Source organism: Gavia stellata, chromosome 6, assembly GCF_030936135.1.
Source record: "Gavia stellata isolate bGavSte3 chromosome 6, bGavSte3.hap2, whole genome shotgun sequence".
In the NCBI taxonomy this organism is placed as follows: domain Eukaryota; kingdom Metazoa; phylum Chordata; class Aves; order Gaviiformes; family Gaviidae; genus Gavia; species Gavia stellata.
In genome coordinates, this window is record NC_082599.1 from 43,017,376 (window position 1) to 43,038,929 (window position 21,554).

At 42.0% G+C, this 21,554-nt stretch overlaps 1 protein-coding gene across 2 annotated transcripts in view; it reads left to right on the plus strand.

The window, feature by feature from the left end:
- The first annotated feature begins 2,178 nt into the window (after positions 1-2,178).
- The window catches only part of RARB (retinoic acid receptor beta), a 197,233-nt gene continuing 177,857 nt past the window's right edge, over positions 2,179-21,554 (plus strand). For both annotated transcript variants that reach the window (XM_059818272.1, XM_059818273.1), the window contains exon 1: positions 2,179-2,356. In XM_059818272.1, the coding sequence (XP_059674255.1) occupies positions 2,179-2,356 (178 nt within the window). The remainder of the gene's footprint in view (positions 2,357-21,554) is intronic.

A 21,554-nucleotide genomic window follows, 5' to 3' on the forward strand; every position in this document is an offset into this window, starting at 1 on the left:
TCAAAAGATCTGCCTGCTTTCACTGGTCTCCAGGCAGACGGTCCTCGAGCTTGGCGTGGCCAACAGCTGTGCGTTAGCTCGCTATGCTCCCTCTTACAGTCCCATCTCTGTGTACGTCTGTCTCCATTAGCATTAAAAGTATTTTGTGCATAATTTACACAGTTACCAAATACTTAGAAGCTACATTTCTGTTATCCCCAAGCAGGCTGCACTCAGCAGAAATTGCTGTCTGAAAACATGCACAGCTGGTAACCTTTGCTGGTATTCCACACAGAGCAGAAATACTCTGCTGCTCTCTGACAGGCAAACGTATCCATTTGGGGTTAGGTTTTTTCATTTTTTTTTCCTTGCTCATTTGAATTCTTACTGACACCTAGTAGACTGAGTAGCAGTAGTGATAGTCAACGTTGCATTGTTGCAGTTTCCCTCCTCTGGCATAGATTTTGCTTTGTGACCTTGACAAATCATTTCAGCGCTGCGTTTATTTTCCCATCCAAAAGATCTTCTTCCCTTTAAATTCAGGCTATAATTTCAAAGAATTACGAACAAAAATGCTATATAGGTGGTGGATGTTGTTACTGATCGCTGACAGTAGCAGGTGCAAGGGTGTAGCACGTTGTCTCGGGAAACAAAGCCTTTAGGCAGCCCTGGACTGCCTGACTTTTGGGTGGTTGAGTTTGCTCTGTGGCTCCTACTGTCTTCCCCCAACAGTGTGTGTTGGAGGAGATGGGTAACTCCTTGTGCAGGGTGATGCTCAGCGGCTGGCTGCAGCGCTTGCTGGTTTTTGCCTGGAGCACTGCACAAATAACTGCAGGAGCAGTGTTGGCAATATGGAGTGGTTGCAGCCTTCCCAGCAGCTCTCAAGACTCCAGTAGCACTTACTAGTGTTGCACAAGCAGGTTGTTTCTGAAAAGACCAGCCATTCGCTGTACATAGACTTAAACAACTATCACAGGAGCAAATTTCACTGCTGAGAATAGCACAAGAAGCGCCCTGTCCTCAGCCTGAGGCTTTCGGTACAGAGACTGAGAAAACGAGGACCCCTCGGTAGGCTCCAGCCATTTGGGTGAAACATTGAGGAAGGCATGTGTAGCTCTGGATGACTTTGAAGATGGTGGTCCTGAGAGCAAGCGAGCTCCCCAGCAGAGCACTGGAGCAGTGTATCACCGTCATGTCACTCACTCACCCACCTTATGAAATAACGGGTGCTTGTTTATTTGGTGATAGAGGCAGTTGCCCCTTCCCCCCAAAAAAAGAAAAATAAAGAAAGAGAACAATCAGTAAGGTATCTCTTAAGTGATAATAAGATAAACTAACTATCCCTTGTGAGAACAATAATTGGTAAACCAATTAGTGTTTTAACAGCCCAATACAAAATCACCCTCAGACACAGTTCCCCAGTGCCCTGCCTGAGCCATGGCATCAAAGTGAGCAGAGACCCTCCTCAATGTCATTCATTCTGTAGCTTCTTTGGGAAACTGAAAGATTTCATGTACATGGAAATTTTTCAGAAGTTGATTTTTTTTTTTTTTTTTTCCTACCCCAGTATCAATATTTCAGGTAATTATTGATGTATCGGTTTTAAAACTGGCGGTTTCCAAAACAAGATTGCGTCTGACCAGAAATTGCTTTTGATGTAACACATCGGGCAGGGAAATCAAGTTAATGCGTGTTCTACTGTTAGCTTCAGTAGAGTGAGAATTTTACCCCTAGGTAACCGTCAAGCTGATCTTGTAAGACACTGATAAATAAGTAATCACTTAACAAAAGTAGCAAATGGGTAAAAGAGTTGTCTATGTGTATGTATTAAAAATATGAATATTATAATCAGTATATCATTTTCTTCTTCCCACAGACTGTATCAGCATGCATGTGTAGAGAGCAACTGTCCTTCCAGAAAAACATTTGCATAAGCAACTGAACTACCCCCGAATACCCAGAGTAAGAAGACTCTCTGTTCGTGGTCTGCAGAGCAAGAATGTCCTGGAAAAGAGAACAGTAGGAAGCAGTGATGAAATACAGGACGGACCTGATCTAGTGAATTACCTTTTCATCATCACGCAATCCAGCTCAAGCCATACCTGCAGGCTTGACAGCCCTCTTCATTCACAAGTTGAGGTATCTATTTGCCGCCCGGGAGTGATGCAACATAATATTTATATGCTGTGAGGTGTTAACATGACAACCAGCAGCCGTACATGTCCAGTACCCGCCGTGAATGGACATATGACTCACTATCCAGCAGCACCATATCCATTGCTTTTTCCTCCAGTCATCGGTGGACTGTCGCTACCTTCCCTCCATGGACTCCAGAGTCACCCACCAACTAGTGGATGCAGCACCCCGTCACCTGCAAGTAAGTGCTTGGTATTAATAGCTTTTATTGACCAGTTTTCCTCTAACAAAGACTGATCGTGTTCATTCTGAAATTATTTTAAGAGTAATTGCAGTTGTTCATCTGTGATGTATTTTCCTTGGGCAAAGAGCATGCATTTGTTTTGAAATATCATTTTCACTTAATCTTGTTTTTATAAAAATAAACATGCAACTAGATGACATACCAAACCAGGGGTGATAAAACCTGCTATGGATTTTGGCATATCCTGCATTATCATGTTAGCTGCAGAATCCAATGCTGTGTTTAAAGAAACTTTACAAAATCAGTCTGTTCGTGAACAGCGGTGTTTCTTCAGTACAGAATTCTCTTAAGTTGTGCTGTAGTTAATACTGCTTTTGTCTTCTGTAGTCCTTAACTGCTTTCTTCCTGGGCAGCTTGCGAAGAGCAGCCCAGTGGACAGCTAGTAGCTGTAAGCCGCCTGTGGCTGCAGAATTAGCCCATGAGTCTACAGTTGGGTTCTGCATGCAGCACGCTTAATCTTTTCAGCACTGCTGAGTGTATTAGCTGGGCAAGTTTGTTTTATCACTTTACGACGAAGGTGCGTTTTCTGCTTTGTCTTAAGTTTTATTTATGTTTAAGTGGCTCCAAACAAAGCTGTCCTAGGTATAAACTCTTTAAGTAGCATCACACGGACAAGATAGATCTCCGGAGGTCTTTGCAGTGGGTGACTGATGTATTTATCACCCATGTGAGGAAAACCAGAATGTGTACAGCTTTGCAGGTCAGTTTGTTGTGAAGGTGCTTGTCTAAATACATTACTGTGATTGTTCAATATGGAAAGGTCTTGACTGACCAGCACGTTTGCAGAACAACTACACTTTCTACTAAAGGAAAAGGAGGCTTGTTACAGCAGTGCCCCTCATACATCTTTCAATGGAAAATACACAAAGTTAGAGCTCCAAACACAAACGGGAAACCACTGTGAAGACAGAACTTCTGAAGAGTAAAGTTGTGGGGTTTGTGCTGCCTAATACTAATTGTGGCTTCATGTCTCACATATGCGTATTTGAAGGCTGGGCAGTCTTGAAGTAAAGCGATTTTTATTCCCCGCCTCCCCCCCCCCAAGTAATGTGGACAGTTTTCATCCAGTCACATGTGGGAGAGGTATAATCGGGTCAGGCTTTTATTTGCCCTGTTTTATTGCAGGCTGTTTATCAGAGGTGAAAAATGGATCACTTTCAGCCAGAAGGTCTACAAGTAACTGTTTGACTTCCCAATCCTGTCAGAAATTATCCTGGTTAATTATCAGAATACTGTACTGAATTTATCCCCCAATATTGCAAGAACGCTTATGTGTTGAAGATACGGAGTGTTATTAGTTAATGGGAACTTTTTTTGAGGCATACACTGGTAAATACCAAATGTATATATGATCAGATACCCAGAGTTTTTCTTTTCCATGTGTTGTTCCTGTGGAATTAAGACTGTGTTGCAGTTGCATTATTAATAATTAGTAAACTGGTCAGTGTTCAGCCTTTGAAAAAAGTAGTGCTAAGTATGAATTTCTGTGGATATGCAAATAAGTGGTGGCTACTGAATCTTTGGGTTTGCGTCTTTATGCCCTGGTCCCAGCATTTTCAGGGCAGTGTTTTTGTTGAGGTTCTTTGCAGCACTGTCTCACCTTGACTGAGCATGAAAGCCTGGCAGCTGTTGTGCATAGCTCGAGGCAATAGTGTTTGACAAAACCAGCTAAAATGGCAAGATAGGGAGACCCTCGACACAGTCCCTGCAGGATGACTCTTCTGGTTTGTACTACTCTGTTTTCTTACCTTTGGTGTGACAGTCTGTCTTGTTTCAAAAACTTAGACTTCTGATTCTGGAGCTTGAGGTTAGTATCACTAGAGTTACCGAGACAAGTTCTTGGAAGCAAGCAAGTTGAGGTTTGTGTTATATTTCAGGTTTTTGTTTTTCATTGTGGATTTTTTTTGAAAAAAATTTTTTTTTTTAAATCATTTACAGTGAAGCCAACCCATGGGCTGAGGTCAGTACAATTTATGGTCTCTTTTAAAATTAGAACTTATAGTGAGTGGTGGAAGAATATAGATCTCTCTTGCAAAGACCTGAAGAAATCAAAGTTTGGCCAAACCACTGCTCTCTATATGCTTGAAGCTATTGTACTATTTATCTTCTAGATTCTTTCCATTCATGCAAAATCCTGTGATTTCATGCAATAGGAATGCTATAAAGATCTCTTTAATCTTTTTAAAACAATGCAGTTCAACAGCTTTTGTTCAAAGTTGCAGTCATTTAAGCCTTCATATTATTGTCCTGTTTTATTATGTTCTGTCTTGGTTTTAGACTTCCCATGATGGCAGGTAACCTTATATCAAGTTGCATTAATCTACAGTTGGGGTAGGTATCTCCAGCCCGTTAAACAGACAACAGTATTCTAGACATACTAATTTTGTGAGCACAGTGGGCTTACAATAAGACGGCAGGATGGAGTGATTTAGTTTCACTGATGTTAATAACGGTGTTGCCTCCATGACCTGTGACTTGGCTTCTGTTTTTATACTGAGAGACATAGTGCAAAATACTTAATAATTAGAGGGCTGGTCACAGTGCTAAAGAGGTCAGAAGATGAAAAAAATATCACTTTTATGCATACGTGAACTACGCATTAGCACCGAACGAGACCACGGTCAAGAAGATCATTACTTTTATAAGTCCGATTGATTTACCTACCGCTATATTACCCCATACAGCACAGAGCAGATGTCTTCACTCCTGAGATCAGATGGCATGCAGGCTTCCCTGTATGCATTAATAATGAGGAATTGCTTCTATATTTAAAAAAACCCAAACAATCACAAAGATTGTTTCAGGAGATTACTGCTTAGTTGATTTAGAAGTGGTAAGGGAAGGCCAAACTGGAGGCATTCCTGTGCTTTTTGGGTCGTGTGCCAGCCTGTCCCAGACCAACAGGGTTCATCTCTCTGCTGGACTGGGAGCAGCTGCGGGAAATGGATGCTTAACAAAAGTCCTGCAGAGCCTGACGCATTTACAGTAGGAAAATCACAAAACTTTAGTGAAATATTTGGGGGAGGAATAAATAAATATGGACAAAGATTGTTACACGTCGTCTTATTAAAGTAAAGGTATCTTAGCTTGAGGAGAGTAGCAGTCATGTGGGCGCACACAGGCAGTTCTGGTGTCTGGGTGGCATTGCTCTTCATTATTGCTGGAATAAGGGGCCCATCTTGCCATCATGAGACCTAACGCTGGTAATGCTGTTGCTAGAGACCAGTAGGTAACTGTCCCAATGTGAGAATACCAGCTTAAGAAGAGTTTACCTTCTTTATAAAGCATCTGTTGTGGATGTAACTGCAACTTTCTGTCTAGAAAAAGGCTAAATATAAAAATTAGTCTTAAACCCCCCCCCAAAAACTACAAAAAAACCCTAACCAAGTGAAGCACCACCTGACATTTGAGAAGGAAGGTATGTAAAAGCCACGCAGATCATTGTAGTATATCCACTGAGTTGAAAACTGATGAGGAAAGTACTGTCTTTATGTTATGGCTGATGGAACCACAAGGCACACCGGAGTGTTGTGTTTCACAAGCGAATCTCAGCAGGGGAAGATGAAGCCATGCTGCTCATTGGTAGAGCATCTTTGTAAGACTGGTTTCTGTAATGTTACTTCACCAGAATAGTCAGATTTTATTAGTTTGACGTGGGTGAAGACCACTGCATAACAAAGCCAGTTGGTATGAGCTGGAGACTGTGGCATGGGGAGGAAAAAACTTAATCTGAGCTAATGCTGTGATGAAAGTAGTCCCTGAGTGTATCCTAGAAAAAACTGGGTCTGGACGGTAGCCACTGTGGGAGCCATTAAATAATAAAACACTTCAGTTGGAATTGTTCCCTTTCTGCTTGGATTGAGCATCCTGCTTCAGGCATCCTGCTTGAATGGGGCGATGCACATAGCCCATGGCATTCAGTGGGAGCAATGCCATATTCTCCCTCTAGCCCCCCCACCATGTTTTGGTCCTTAGGCTGCTGACATGAGCCTTTATTCTGCCTTCATTTGTTGCAAGGGTAAAGGAGATTGGTAAGGGGGCAGGAGAGAGCAGTGAGCCTGATATAAGAATGTCCTGGAATTGATATAAACTTAGTAAGACTGCTTCATCCAGATAGTTTAAAAAAAAAAAAAAAAAAAAAAAAAAATCTGAATGTGTAATTTAGAGGGCTGTTGGGATGTCAAGGAGAAAAATCCATGCTAAGGTCATTTGTTGTATTTTAGCCAAGCTGTTCCATACTTTTCTGTCTGGGGTGTTTTAAAAGTGCATTGTAAAGAATAAAGGACTTTATATTCTGTTTTATGCAAATCTTTTAGGTATGAGAAAACGTATGGAAAGTAAGATCATCTGAGGAACTGGAAGAGGTAGACAAGGAACTAACTAAGACTTTACTTCTGGATAGTGCTATGTAAATAATAATTATTATATTTAACAGCCAGTATTATTGCATCTCAGGCTTTTCAGACATACTCAGGCCAGACAGATTGTTGGTTTAAGCGTTGTTTTCTGCTGGAATTGGTTTTCCTTCCATTACTGCTGGTTATTTACTGCTTTAACTCCAACTTAAAGATTGCTTGCTTTTTTTTTTTTCGCTGGGAAATGGATTTTCCACTGCTATCATTAAAAGAGTACAGTTAAATCCAGTGTTACTGGTGTAGTACTGCAAGATATTTTTGCCAGCCCCACCCGTTGCAGGAATTCATTTACTTTTCCAGTCCTGTTGTTAATCATTATATTGACACAGAAAGTCCTCCCAAAAGCACTCTTTGGCAGATTGCATTAAATATGAATAGCAGATATTCATTACGATGTGTTGCCCCCAAGAGAACTGTAAACTATCTGCACTACTTATGAACAGGCCAATACACTAATTCTCCAGCTATTCAAATTATTTTCAAATAGTTTAGTGTCTCTCTAATAAAAACAAGAATGTCTCTGTTTCCCTTAATTACTTAGAAGGTCAAGGACTCCCACATCTCACTTTACTTCACAAAATGGGGAATATTTCTGTTGGAGGTTGGAGTATGGTTAGTACATGATGGATTTTCTTCCCTTGGCATAGTTACTGAGGCAAGTGCTGTCTGTAATGGACTAAAAAAGAAAAAAAAAATCAAAACAACAAAAACCTCAGCACTCTGGAATTGTCTAAAATAATACTATAATAGTTGTATTGAATTAGGAAAAAATATATGAATCAACCTTGCTTGATTATGTTGTTGAGCTTTTTCATGCCTTCTAATTTTAGTGTGGCTGTCTCCCTTTTTTTCCAGTTCTGTCTCCCAAGGAAGGCTTGCTATGTAGTCATTTACACGTCTCTGCAATTAACAGATGACTTTTAAGACTTCTGTACCTATTCAGTGCACATGTTGCATATCTTTATTGAAAGGACAGAACATATGTTTGCATTCAGAAAGGGGGGGATAAACAGAATATGAATATCGGATGTCTTAGCTACAGCCAGTGTTGCCTCATGCTGGCAAGCCTGAGGAACAATGTCCAGATGATACCCTGCAGATATCACTCATGACCTTGAAACCACTATTTCTTTTCAGTTCTTCCTTTCGTTTATGTTGTGGGGTTTTTCCTGGTGGGGCTTTTTGTGCAGCTTGAAAGCACCCATGCTTCAATTAATAAAACTACGTTACGTTGTCATTTTCTGACTCCAGTTAATCTGAAACTATCAAAAATTTAAACTTATTTTTTCATGTTAGAGCTTCTTTTTTCAGTACTGCCACTTTCTAAAAAAACAGGAGCGCTTCTTCACTCAGCACAGCTGGTGGCTCTTGCTGTAGCTCTGCTTTGCCAAGGTGACTCCTTGGCACCCTGCGGATGCAGTCCGCATCGGATTTTAGCGGGCAGCAGGCTCATCTGCAAGAAATCAGTTCTGGGTGTGTATAGACAGGAATTTGCTTCCTGGGAGGAAGATGAATTTAGAAATTGTCTACTCTGGCAGGGGGAGCGCGTGGCGTAATTCTGGCACGTGGTCCGTAATTGCTCTCTGCATCCCTGGTAGATGTGCTGTAGTCTGAAGGAGCCTGGTGTTTGGAAGTCTAATAGGAGCTGTCAGAGAATTGCTCCTTCCCTGCTTATGGACCCTGCAGCAAGGAAATTCCCCAACAAAATGCCTTCTTACCTAAGGCTGGAAATACGTTTCTGCGGAGTATTGCGAACGACCTTTTCCTTTGCTGTGGCCTAACAAAAAATAACACCCAGTAGCTCCCAGTGTTGGGGACATCAGGAATGAAGAACGAAGGGCTGGCTCCAGTAGCCCGCTACTGGGTCCTACTGGGTGACCCCTCTGTTGCCCCTCTGCCCGGTGATGGTGTGTTTGGTGTTAGTTCATCCATTGCAAATGAAACACACAGTGTATCATTCAAAAGGAGCACAATGAGAGACTTTGGGTTTGGCAGGGTAGTGGCACCCAAAGTTTTCTCCATGTATGATGTTCCTAATCCAAACTGATAGGTGTGATCTTCCAAAATTGTTAATCATGTGATAGTTCATGGTATTCAAAATGAACATAAGCTTTCGTTTTGCCAGGTTTCTGTCTGAAGGCATATGTTTAGCAGCTACAGTTTTAAGAAAACCTAATCATGTTATCTTAATTACATGGAGAGTTTCCATTTAGTAATGTTGCTGTGTTCAAAAGGCATGTCACCATGGGGTTTTTGTAAATACCTTTTTTTTTGAGCTAAAATGTGATTTTTTTAAAAAAAATTTTTTTTTTTCCCTCCTCAGTGCTGGCATTTGGTAAAACTTTCCTTCTTTACCCTTCTTGGGTTGTTAGTGTTTACTATGCTTTTAGCAATATGTGGCATGTAATTGGGAAGCCTTATTTAAGATTTGGATGGGGAAAATTTTTATCAGGAGAGATCAATTTTATGGTTTTCCTCAGCTAGAATTTCTTCCCCTTTTGCCTATTTAGGGAATATGGGGAACAAGTAGTGTTACATGGACTTTTCAGCTGTATCAATGACAGCATGTTTCCCATTTAAAATGATAAATACCCACCCTATCTGATGAGCCCTGAAAGGGCAGGGAATCCTTTTTCCCTTCCTTTGTCCTTTAGCGCTCTGTTTCCTTTCTTACTGCCCAGAATAGGCCTATATCAGTAATATTCATAAATGATTTACAAAAGTAATTCCTGTGTAATAGCTTGGGACGTCAAGATTTTATGATGCTGCCAGATGTGCTATCAAACAAAATTATCTGGTTCAAAAAACTTGTGATAAATCTAGTCAGAGAAAATTCCCCAGGGCAAACTCACCCTCTACAAAAGTAACTATATCTCATAAAATTGTTAGATTCTCCTTTACCACATGTTTGAAATCAGACTTAAAGCAACAGATTTATTCACGTGCAAACTTAGGTTTGGGATAAACTAACAAACAGGAAGGACTGGCCTTAAGTAACAGAAAACTCCTTTCCTTTCAAAACACCACGCGCACTCAGAGGAAACGTCAGAGTAAATATCAGAAATATTTGGAAAACCAGAACCTGCATCCCTAAGATACTCAACTGTTTTGTCTAGATAATGCATTTTTAGAAAGTAGTTGTGCCCTAAATATAGTGGGTCTCATCTGGGTTGGGCCGCTGAGCTCCCAAGTGATGTATCTGAGCACCCTGAAGTTGTTCACTGAGCAACGTGCCCAACATCTGCCACGGGTGTGTGTTCATTCCTTTATAGTCCCCGTAGGGGGAAACATATGGGCAGCAGGGTGCATGTTTTGGTGGGGAGTTCAGGTTTGGAAGGAGGGGAAGCGCTGGCGATGCAGTGGAAGTCTCTGTGTGGCCATGCCTCCATGCTGGAGAAGGCTGGACCAAGGCACTGCGCCCTGGGCTTAGACCTGCAGGTTTATGGTGGTCCTTGTTTCTCAGGAAAGCCCCTGAGGAAGTCCAGCCACCTGCACAAAGGAGCTTCACCAGTACAAGTAGTTTAGTTATGCTGGAGGAGCAAAGGTTTTGAGCATGATTTTCATCCAATAGTTCAAGGTGTTTGGGACAGGGGCTGAAAGTCCCGGCTGGGAGCTTTTGGGGGAGAAATTCTGAGTTCAGGCAATGAAAGAGTTTGGTTCAGCATTTCTTGGGAGCCCAGAGCAGAGCATGAGAGGTGGGTCTGGAGGGCTCGTGGTGCGCCGTGTCTCTGGGGAGTGCACTTCTGCTTTTCGAGTAGTCTGAGACATTCATGGGCTTGGTGTGCTGCCCGCTGTTGCACAACATGCTTGCTTATAGCTTAAATTTCTATGGAAGTCAGCTAATGTATGCAAGCAATAGGTGTGGACCTCCAGGTGGAGCTTGGTCTTTGATCTTTTTCAGTGCTGAAGGCCAGTCAAATTTGATTTAACCTCAGCATTAGCTTTCCTGAGTTTCATATGTTTAAATCTGAGACTTGCACTAAGGCTCATACTCACTTTTTAAAAGAAATCTGAACTGCAAGAAATAAAGACGGAACACTTTTTTTTTAAAAAAAAAAAAAAGGAGAAATGCTATGGAAAATTCACAAAAATACTTTCCTCATCCTTTTACCTTCCTAGGGATGGATTCAAACCCCAGCAAGGGCATGCAGCTCCTACAAGGGCTGTGGAGACTCTGCCTGCGGTCACAACTGGAGATCATTCTCTTCTATATGTATGCAAAAATTACCTAGTTGCTTCTTAGAAATTAAAGCCTTGATCTTTCAACTCCATTGGTAAGGGTGTGTAAGAGCAGATAGTGTTCATTCTGTAAATTTAAGACTTAGATGCTTTTCAAACGCTGGCTTTTACTAAAGATGTATTTTGGTACTTGCAGTAATGTGGGAATATAATTTCTGACATATCATGGGGAGAAAAATGTATGTTTATGGAGTTTTCACTTCTTTTCAAAGTTAAAAGTTTTCGGGTATGTTTCAAGGCTTCATAACATACCTCACTAGAACCTTTTACAACCCATAATGTTTTTTCACCAGTCAGATTTTAAAAACCTGAAAATTAGTTTTTTATAAAGGAAATGCTAAAAATCCTTTAAATATAGCTGTAATAGCATCAGGTTTCCCCTCCCGTACATAAAAACAAAACGAAAGATTTTCTTTAACAGTACTGAATACTCCAGGGGAGAAAGGCGGTGTCCTGGTGCCCACTCTGCGCAGCCCGCAGCTGTTATCAGAGGTTCTCTGCAAGGGCTTGCAAAACCTCTGGGCTCTAACAATCCCTGCGACTGTATTTGAGGGAGAAAAAAACTTGGCTCCCTTTTAAGATTGAAAGTGCCCGAGCCGAAACCGGAGCACTGCCCTGTCACAGTCAGGTCACCGTCAGAGGAAAATGCGGCGCAATTTCCTGTGCATTGTGATTTTATTTGGGTACCATGCAAGTAGTAAAGTTACACCACTGTGGAGCACAGTATGTGACAGGGGCAACTCTTAGGGGTTTCCATTGGCTCCGCTGTAGCCCCTATTATTTCTATCCTTATTCCCTTATTATCCTCATTCCTTCCAGCCACTGAGCAATACTTCTTTGAGGGTAACGATCCTGTAGAGAGATGTACAGACCTTAAGTCTAGAGCCCTGAAACTAGACCATGCTGTAAATCTGCAGTCTTTGGAAGAATTCACCTGCATACCAGCATTACCTAAAAGCTATGGTGAAGGCATTTGGTGGGAAATAGAACTGTATCATGTAAACAAATCTGTTTATTATATATTATTTTTGCATAGCAATTCTAGAATCAAGAGTTCTGTTATTTGAGAAACTAAATCCTGTGAGAATCATTAAAAGTACAGAAATAATTATGTCATTGCAGAATTAACTATCTCTAAACCTACGGGGTGACATATCAATTCATAAAGGGAATAGCAAAGCATAATGCGGGGCACATCTGCTGCTCCGATTCCTGCAGAACCGTCCATCTATTGGTATCTGCAGACCATTTGAAATTGAACATCTGTTAGAAGCACTCGAAAAAGCAGCAGGAGAAGCTGTACACCTTACAAAACACTTTGCTGTCGGTAACATCATTGTTTCAATGGCACATTCTTACAAAAATTGTTGTAAGTCCCCTTCAAGTCCTAGATCTTCCTGGCATTGTTTCTTAAATAGCAGCAGCATGAGTAATTGTAAAAATAACATGGACTTTTCTAAGGACTTTCCTAACATTTTTATTACTTTTTATTTATTATACTTCTGCAATGCACAAACTGCTATAGAGTTTCCAAACAAAGAGGGAGATACGATCTCTGTTCCAAGTAACTAGGAATCAAGAAAAGGAAGACGTATGAAGAGTAAGAGAAAAGGATGTGACTTCTGGGCCAAGTGATGGAGGTGAAGAAAGGCTCACATCCTAGCGAGGCAAAACTGAGTTTGGGGCTTCTAAAAAAAAAAAAAAAAAAAAAGACTAACGGTAAGATGCTGCAGCTTATTTCACAAAACCTGTGTGCACAGTCGGTGGTCTATTAAGTATCGTAATTGAACTGCAATTGAACTACGTCGTCTTAACTCTCAGCTGAACTGGTCAGGTTGACAGTGTGTCTCCCCTAGCTGCGTGGTCCGACAGAGTCCAACTAATTGGCAATGTTCTTCTGTTTAACAAAACCAGAAATATAGTTAAGGCACAGAGAGAAAGATTTCACTATTGATTAGCAGTGGTTGGTTTTGCAAAGTGACCTGACAGACATTTGGAACACATCAGCTATCTCATGGCGCTGCAGCCAAACATCTTGGAGCATGGTTTGCTCTCCTCCACTTTTATTACTCGCAGAAGTAGCGAACTCTGCCAGGATGTTATTGGAAGGGATGTTTGCCATTTTAATATGTAGTTACTTGCACAAGCTCGATGAAAACATATTGCAATATCTTTGATTTTTAAGAATAGGTAATTGTATTTACTTGCAGTAAAAAATGTGAATCATTGCTATAAATTATTTGGGAAGGTGAATTAAAACATATAGCACAAGTCACAAAAACTACTTGGTTTTATTCAGCTGTGCAAGTGCTGAAGTATTATACTGGAAATACTCCCCATTTCACTTCTTTTCAATAACCAAAGAATTTTTACCTTGTTGTCCAAGACACAGCTGGAGCATTCCATAACCAAGGTAAAGCTTCAGTGAGGCAGTCTATCACTAGTGCAAGTATTTGGAAAGTCACTAAAACAGGGTTTCTGCCAAACCTTTGTCACCGTTGTGAAGCGCTCTGTGTGTGTGCTGGTGGGTTTCAGTGCTGAGAATATTATACACTGTACAGCCCAGAATTTACAAACCTCACAAAGTATACATAGGAAGAGCATTAGCATTAAAAACCAGAGTGAGATATGTGCATTTTTCCTCCTTAGATGTTCCTTGATAATCCATTTTTTTAGTCAGTTCTGGGCCCATGAAACTGCTTTGGCTGCCCAGAAGTCTCCACGGTTATAGTCCCAGTAAGAAAGCAATGAAGTGATAAGAAATGTGTGTCCCTGTTTGGTAAAATTGGTCTTTTAGGGAAAAAAAAAAAGTTTCAGGAGGTCTAAACAAAGTTGTTAAAGCTGCTCTCCTGAGGTCCTACTGCTGCAAGGGCTCTCTGGGGCTGATGCCTCTCCTTTGTCATCAGATGCGCTGAGCGCATTTTGAGGTCTAGCAGGTTTCGTTTCTTTGGAGGAAAAATGTACTTTGGGGGTCAGATCTGTTGTTTGAGGCGGGCAAAGAGCTATTCAGTAATGTACAGTCACAAAAGGAATCCAGCACCCAAAGTCCCTTTCCTTACTTGTAGCTTCAAGTTGCAGTCCACCTGCCCCACTCTGCCTGCCCATCACCCAGGAGCTCTCCCTTTAACCTTTTTCTATACTTTCTTGTCCCTACAAGTTGTCTGGTTGTGTCTGGGGTTTTTTTAATTGATTTCTGTGGTTGTTGTGTGCTTCTGTGCTTTTATCCCATATGAAGGCATACAAATGTATGTATAATTACAGAAAATATTTCTCCTCCCTCTCTCCTTACTGGAGGAATTGCTTTGCGTTTATCCTCGAAGCAGAAGGGTGGTATCTTCAGTGAGATGTTGTCTTTGGGATGGGAGGGTTGCGGAAGTGTTTTTAGGAAGGTTAGGGTGGTTCTCGCAGCCAAGAAAAGGGGAGAGCACAGTCTGGGAAGGGGGCTCATGCCTGTACAATGACACAGGAGGCAGCTGGCTCCTGGGATTTGGTGTGTTAAACAACTTGTAAAAATGTGGGAGCCAGTGAACAAACTCAATTTCTAAGTTTCTCAGAGATTACACCAGCCAAGGGGTGTCTCTTCGCCTGTGTCCACAGAACATTGGTCATCCCTCAAGAGTAACAGAGAAGGCGTTAGAGCCATGCTGCTGAGTCACCTCACCTTGATCGTATTTCCAGTCACAAGGTTGATGGTAGGTGTGTGTGATGATTTGAGAAAGATGTTGATCATTGTCAATTGTCTATCGGTCCGGAAAGTTGGGAACCATTGACCTAACGTGTCTCTAAGGTCAGGGAGACTTTTTTCCAAGGATTTGTGCCTGGGATCAGACATCAGCCTGCTAGGAGGAGCATGAAGAAAGGTTGCTGTCACAACGAAGTATCACTTTTTCTTAGGATGGACTATTTTTCCCTTCTCTTTTTCCCCAGAATGCTTATCTTGCCTGACCTGATTTCAGAATATCGTGTACGTACAAGGCACAATGATATTTTGAATCAAAACTGAATACTAGGATATGTATCATAGGGCGAAAGTGGCTCCAACAAGTTTCAAATCAAACAAGGGGCAAATTTCTTCCTGAGCCTGTTAATCACTTTAAACAAAATTACTCCCCAAATCGTTGGGAAACACGTAATCATCTCTGTAGCCATGCATGCCTATGCAGAGAGTGAATAAAATCCTGCTGCCGTGCCGGGCGGTTCTCTACGTGGACATCACTGACAGCAAAACTTCTGGAATTGGATCTGTCCATGTTGATGTTCACCGTAGGGCTCTACAGAATGACCTTAGACTGGCTGCCTGTGCTGTTGTTTTTGTGTTCAAGAGGTGTGTTTGTAATAAAGTATTTTCTAAAATGTTAGGCTCAGTCAGCCCATGTACTTTCTTTCCTAATAATAGGTTATTATTTTCTGCGTAGCGTTTGTGTCAGAGCAGAAGGTCCAGGATGGCTAGGGGAAGGGGGTGAAGGAGGGCAGCCGGGGCTGCTAGAAGGATTGCTGATATTTCTGATGGGCAGAGTGAACGGGCTTCACCTGTGGCATACATTTGTTACAGATTCCTTCTAAGATCAGGAAATGAGTACAGTCAGCGCTTCATAATTAACTGTGAGCGGAAAATCTCTGGAGATGGCTAAAACAGATTTGTCCACTTAGAGAAGAAACGCTGTGACTTAACAGGTGTATGGTGCCTGTAATGTGCTGCTTAGGAGTTCTTCAGGCTCGGCTGCAAACAAAATATTGTCCGACTATAATAACATTGTGAACCTGAAGACCTTAACTGGTTTCATTATCAAGTGAGTGCCTGAGGGGAAATACACAGATGGAAAGGCATTCCTTTCCCTTGGTATAATGCTCCCGTGCCAGAGAATTTATGGCCAGGACACGGTTGGCCCTTGCATGGGCGCCTGGCGGAGGAAACGTATGAAGCCATTCTGGTCTTTTTCTTCTTTTTTTTCCTGCGGCCTGTTTAAGGGGTGAGTTTCTGTTGCCATCCCCAGGCTTGGGGACAGCATAGCTGTTTTATTCTGTGTATGCCTCGAGCTAAGGATGGGGGTTGTGCTCGCCTCTTCTTGTCTCTGCTGTGGTCCTTGTTCTCTCCCTGGGCGATGGGAGGTAACAGCCCTGCTTGGAAAACACCTGCTACCCTGGCAGGTGGATTAAGGCTTCTCTCTAGGTCAGCGTGATGGTCAACTGGCATAATCTTCTTCTTAGAAATTAATTTATCCCAGGATGTGCGGGGGGACTGATCAGAAGTGGTCTCCTAAAACTGTTGGCTTTTTTCTTCTTCTGGTGCAGAGGCACCTGCAAACTGGCTGAAAGACTAGAATGGGAACAATCAGCTCTGTCCTCTGTATTCCCAACCTGTTTGCTATACTGGCTGGAGATAGCATCGCTCAGGCAGTCTGAAAGGCTACACATGAAGAAACAAAATAATCAGATATTAACTCATCATTTAGCTAGTTGAGGTGGCTGTACTCTGTTCTGATTCATTAGATAGCCTGTGGTTTCTCAATTATGGTTGTCAGGAGGAAGGTATGAAAGCCAGGCTTTTTTTGAATGTGTGACCAGAGAAGCTGATGTTCCCCGGAGAGGAGTCTGGTCTGTCCATCGTGGACGACTGTTATTTCGGAGAACCTGGAAGATGAACATGCAGAGCACGTTAGGTAGTTGTCTAAAATACTGTTATTTTTTTTAGAACTGAATAAATCCACAAAGTTGGAAATCGCATGCAGGATCCTTGTTATATTTTTTTGTGTGTGTGCACATTTAGACTTAGTCAAGAACCCTGAAGGTATTGAAGCGAAACTAAATAAGTAATGAAGTTGTGGTTCAATTGTAAATGTTAATGCTTTTGTGAGAGACTGGAGGAGAAGTTCTTTTATTATTCAAACTGGCTTGTTCCTTCCTTGTTTATCTATCAGTTTGCCCTCCCTTTGAACATTGTATATGGTTTCATGGTGAAGAGTTCACGAATCTTAAAATGTTGCCTTCTTGTCAGTGACACTGATCATAGTACAAAGGTCTTTTTAAAATTTCATACAGATCAAATAGCTCTGTTTGTTAAAAAAAGGTCAGAAAAAAGGTCACCAGGATCTTTCATTGTTGGCAAAACTACCTATTTTTTTCTTAGTCTGGGTCATAGAAACAGCTGAACAGAACTGATTTCACTGAAGTTATTGATTAAAAACAATCAACCACCCCCTTTCCCCAACCTTCCCCCTTCTTCTAACAGACATCTGGCATGGAAAATTTAAGCTAAGTATTTTTATCAAGGCTATAAGCAACCAGAGTCTGCTACGATGGCTGCTGCAGGCAAGCATAAGAAGAAGGAGCTTCGGCAGCCCTGCCTACAGCAGCTTCTTAGTTTGAAGATGCTTTGCACAGGTGTAAAAATGCGATGCCAAAGTGCGTCTTGATATTAGCATACTGTACATTGTATCCTGTAATTAACTGCACCCACCTGTACGTTGGCATTTCTCTGACTCTGCCATCTTTTAAGCTGCGTGTATCTGAGGATCTAATCCATCTAAGCCTTGGACACCCAGAACTGCAGATGAAGTCAGAGAGCTGCAGGCACACAGCTCCTGGCAGGATTATGCACCCCATGAGCTATTGCTCTCATTATGTTGCACTGCAATATATCATCAGTGTGAAACATCATCCTAATGATGCATTAGTGTAATACATCATCAGGGGAGTCCCACCAGTAATGTATTACTCCGAGTATGGTGCTACTCAGTAAGAAAATAATCTCACAGTCCTCGTGTTGTTTCAGAACAGCATCAGCGAAGGCAGAATATGTTGCTAAAGATTGATGCAGCTTCCCAATTTCATAACTATGTTAATGGTGGGGGTACTTTCTGTATGCTCTGACTTTGCCGTTGTATTTTCAAAGAGGTGTATTTGGTCTGTCTTTGGTTGCATTTCTGTTTGGAAGGAGCAGGAATTGATTCTTTAGATTGATGGCTGGGGGGCTTGAATAGGAAGCCATAAATCTTCTGCCAGAGTGCCTGTTATATAATTCTTGGGGATGGAGAAAGCGGTTTATGAAAACTTGGTGCCAAAATTTGCCATTTTAAGGATTTTTCCAGTGTCACTGTGATACATCTTAAGGTTTCAGTCATGTATGATAAGATAAATACATTTAAAAAGCACTGTCTCTCAAAAATTAAACCCCTCTGTTTCCTGTATCAACCCATTGATTTTCTTTGGTCTGCAAGATCCTAGAGCAAAACAATCCTTCCCAAAGGAGTTGTCTCGAAGGCAAGATTTACTTCAGTGGGCAAGGCAATCAGATGACTTGGCTTACACTTTTGAATCACAGTGGTGATACTGTGAGGTGCTCGGCATGGGATTGCATCAGTTGCAGGGACTGCCAGGTGGAGAAATGTAGTTGTCAGTGGTCCACGTGATATAATACGAGGACTGCACTACTCCATAGGACACATCCATAGTAGGATTGAAGGGAATATTGGCTGTAAAATAGACAGTTCTGCAATGTGATATTATACATGGCCAGTGTTTTCTAGCGTGATTTTTGGATGCATCCAGTTTACAGGTGCAAGACATGGAAACTTAAAGGGAGTCAGAACTTCAGCGTGCTTCTGAGTCTGTGTTGCGTATTTTCTGTGCTAGCAGGCTGCACACAAGTTGGGATTTTTAAAAAAAATACCTTCCCAGTCACAGAAAAACCTCAGCAAAACCAAGGGACACTTCTTGAGTAGGTCGTGCAAAATTTGGCCTTCCTTTGCTTTGCTTCTTGTTCTCTTGTATTACCATATGACTGGACTGAGCAGCATGATGGTGGCCCTCTTGTGATTTGTCAGTCACCCCTTTTTTTCCTGTAAGGTCTTTACCAAATGCTTCTGCCGGTGTACCTATGTCAGTAACATAACGAAGTATGACAACACTGCTGTATTCGCAGGAGCACCTACTGAGCCCTCTGTTACTGCAGCAAAGTGGAGATTTTTTTACTGCTATGGCTTGTTTCATTCATTCACGATGTTTTTACTGTCCTGATCCAAAGCATGCACACATTGGTATAACACAAGGAGCACTTTGATGGCGTCATTATTCTTTTACTGGTTAAGTGCTCTATGGGCTTATTTAGGCAGCAAAAGCAGTACCCCAAGCCAAAAGAACTTTGGTTGTAACTTTCTTGAAGCCTTATTTGGGCAAAGTATGAATGGCCTTAAAAGACAGTGACTAATTTATTTCTTGAAGTGGTGCTGGGTTAAGATCATCATCACAAATCACACCGTCTTCAACGTTCTCCCTTACTGCTGTAAGTAATGCAGACCCGTTCTTTTAAAGTTCCTCCTTGAGACTGGTTTAGGCTCTCGGAGGTCCCAGCTTGCTCTCCAGGAGGATGGCGAGGCTGCTGGCGCAGCACAGCTCCTTTGTGCTAATGCAGAAGCAGCTGAAGGAGCAAACCTTCGCCTGCACGTCGGGCAGAAGAGTGAAGCCTGGTGACTCTCTTCCCAGTGACAGCACACCACGGCTGTCTGACAATTGCCTTTGGTTTTAAATTAAAATGAAGATCAGCCTTGTTGTCTGTATTATTAAATAAGCAAAATCCAATAAATAAAACCAAAAACTATCCATCGAAAAAGCAAGAGTTTAAAGGCAGAGATCATTTAATGAGTTGATCTTTACAGTTTTTAAAGTTTTAAGATTAAAATCGCCACTTCATTTCCCTGCTGTTGTTTGACACTACTTTGAAATCAGGTTCTCTTTCCCAGCCTGCCTGAACTCAGCCCCCATCGTTTTCATGAACAAAAATTAAAAAGATGATAACCTTAATTTTCTGATTTGGTTGCTGCTTAGGGGTTTTTTTTTTACCGTAGAACTGCTCAGCTCATGCCTTGGAGCCTTCTTGTTAGAGCAACACTGCCCTTCTCTGTGTATACAGAGTGTGTAATGAATCAAGCATTGCTGTAAATATTGTTTGCAAAGTGAAGTGTTTCTGGCAAATTCCCTCGACTTATTGCATAGTCATATATGGCAGGTTATTGTTTTAACAGATTATTAAACTCTGCATATGCACTTTAACCTTATCTGAACTTTGTTCTTGTCTTTTAGAAGGAATTAACTAAATCCAAATCAGTGGTGGGCTGTCAATCAACAGTCATATAGGGTTTTTTGACCTTACTGGTATGTCCTGTTGCATTGCATTGGGCTTTGTTCTTCCATCAGGTTACACCGTGACTCAGGCACAAACAAGACATGTCAGAACTGTAACATGATGTGACATGGCCAACAAAAATATCAGTTAAGAGGTGTGCGGACAGCTTCAATTCATTCAATTCATAGATTATTCGCTGTCCATTCATGTGTTGATAAAAGGTCCAGTAGTTCTCAACTTGCTGGCTGTTAAATGAAAGGGAAAAACAAAAAAAGCACCAAAGCAGAGAAACAATAATTAAGACTCTCGCCCTTCAGCTGGGTTCCCCTGCATTCAGCACCCGGGCTGTGCACTGTGGTTCCAGCTGGTGGTATTTGGAACCTGTGAGTTAATTAGAAGGAGAAATTTCTGCAGCTAGCAATGTAGATATTCTGGAGAAAAAAAACATTGCCCCGGGGGAGGGATGATATTTGAGCAGATTTATAGTGCTCTGAGTGTGCATATGAATGAGATGATGGCCGTCAACATGGCTTGCTGCTGTGGGGAACTGTCAGCTTTGCTCGGGTGGAAGGACATCCATGGAGGGGAGCAGTGGAAAGGAAGGGAAAATAATGAGAAAAATTGCATCGGTTTTAAAATGGGATTTAAAAATTCTTAAAGTACGTGAAAAAGAGAGTCTGCTTTTCTCTGGAGGGGAAGGGGAGAAACACCCTGCATAGGCAAGCAGCGCAGATTAAAGTCTACTGAATAGCTGGGGGAGTCGCCATGCATAGAGGCCTCTCTGAATGCCTAAGCCCCAACTCCCGCTTGTGTTTTGGTAAAAATCACCCTCAACAGAGTTCGAAACATCCTGGTTTATTCTGCTCTGGCAAAACCTGTTTGCTTGTTTTGGCACACGTGGAAAGGTCAACGTGGTACCGGGTAGTGAGAGGGAGGGATTTGCTGAGGACCATGGCCAGGCTGAGCCAAGGGATGTGCTTGTCCCACCCCGGACCACACGTTTTAATAAATTGTGTCCCCTAAGCTGAAGTGTCGTTCCTCACCGTGAGGGTGCTGTACACGATTGTGTGGGGCAGTACGCAGCTTCGTCTAACGCATGTACAGCCGCGCGGGGCTGCGGCAAGGTCTCCCACCTCGCTGTGCGGGCTGGGGCGTGCTGCTGGCCGGCTTTTGGAGAGGGGCTATGGATGGGTAGGGCAGGTTATTTACAATGCGTTCATTAATTACCTTTCTTTGATGGAAGGATTGAATTTTCTTTGTAGACACTGAGAGAATGTAAAGTGGGTTGGCCAGCAGTTTTAAGAATCGCTTTTGAATCCAGTCTTTTCACTTTTATCTTTCTTTCTCAGCTTGAATAAAT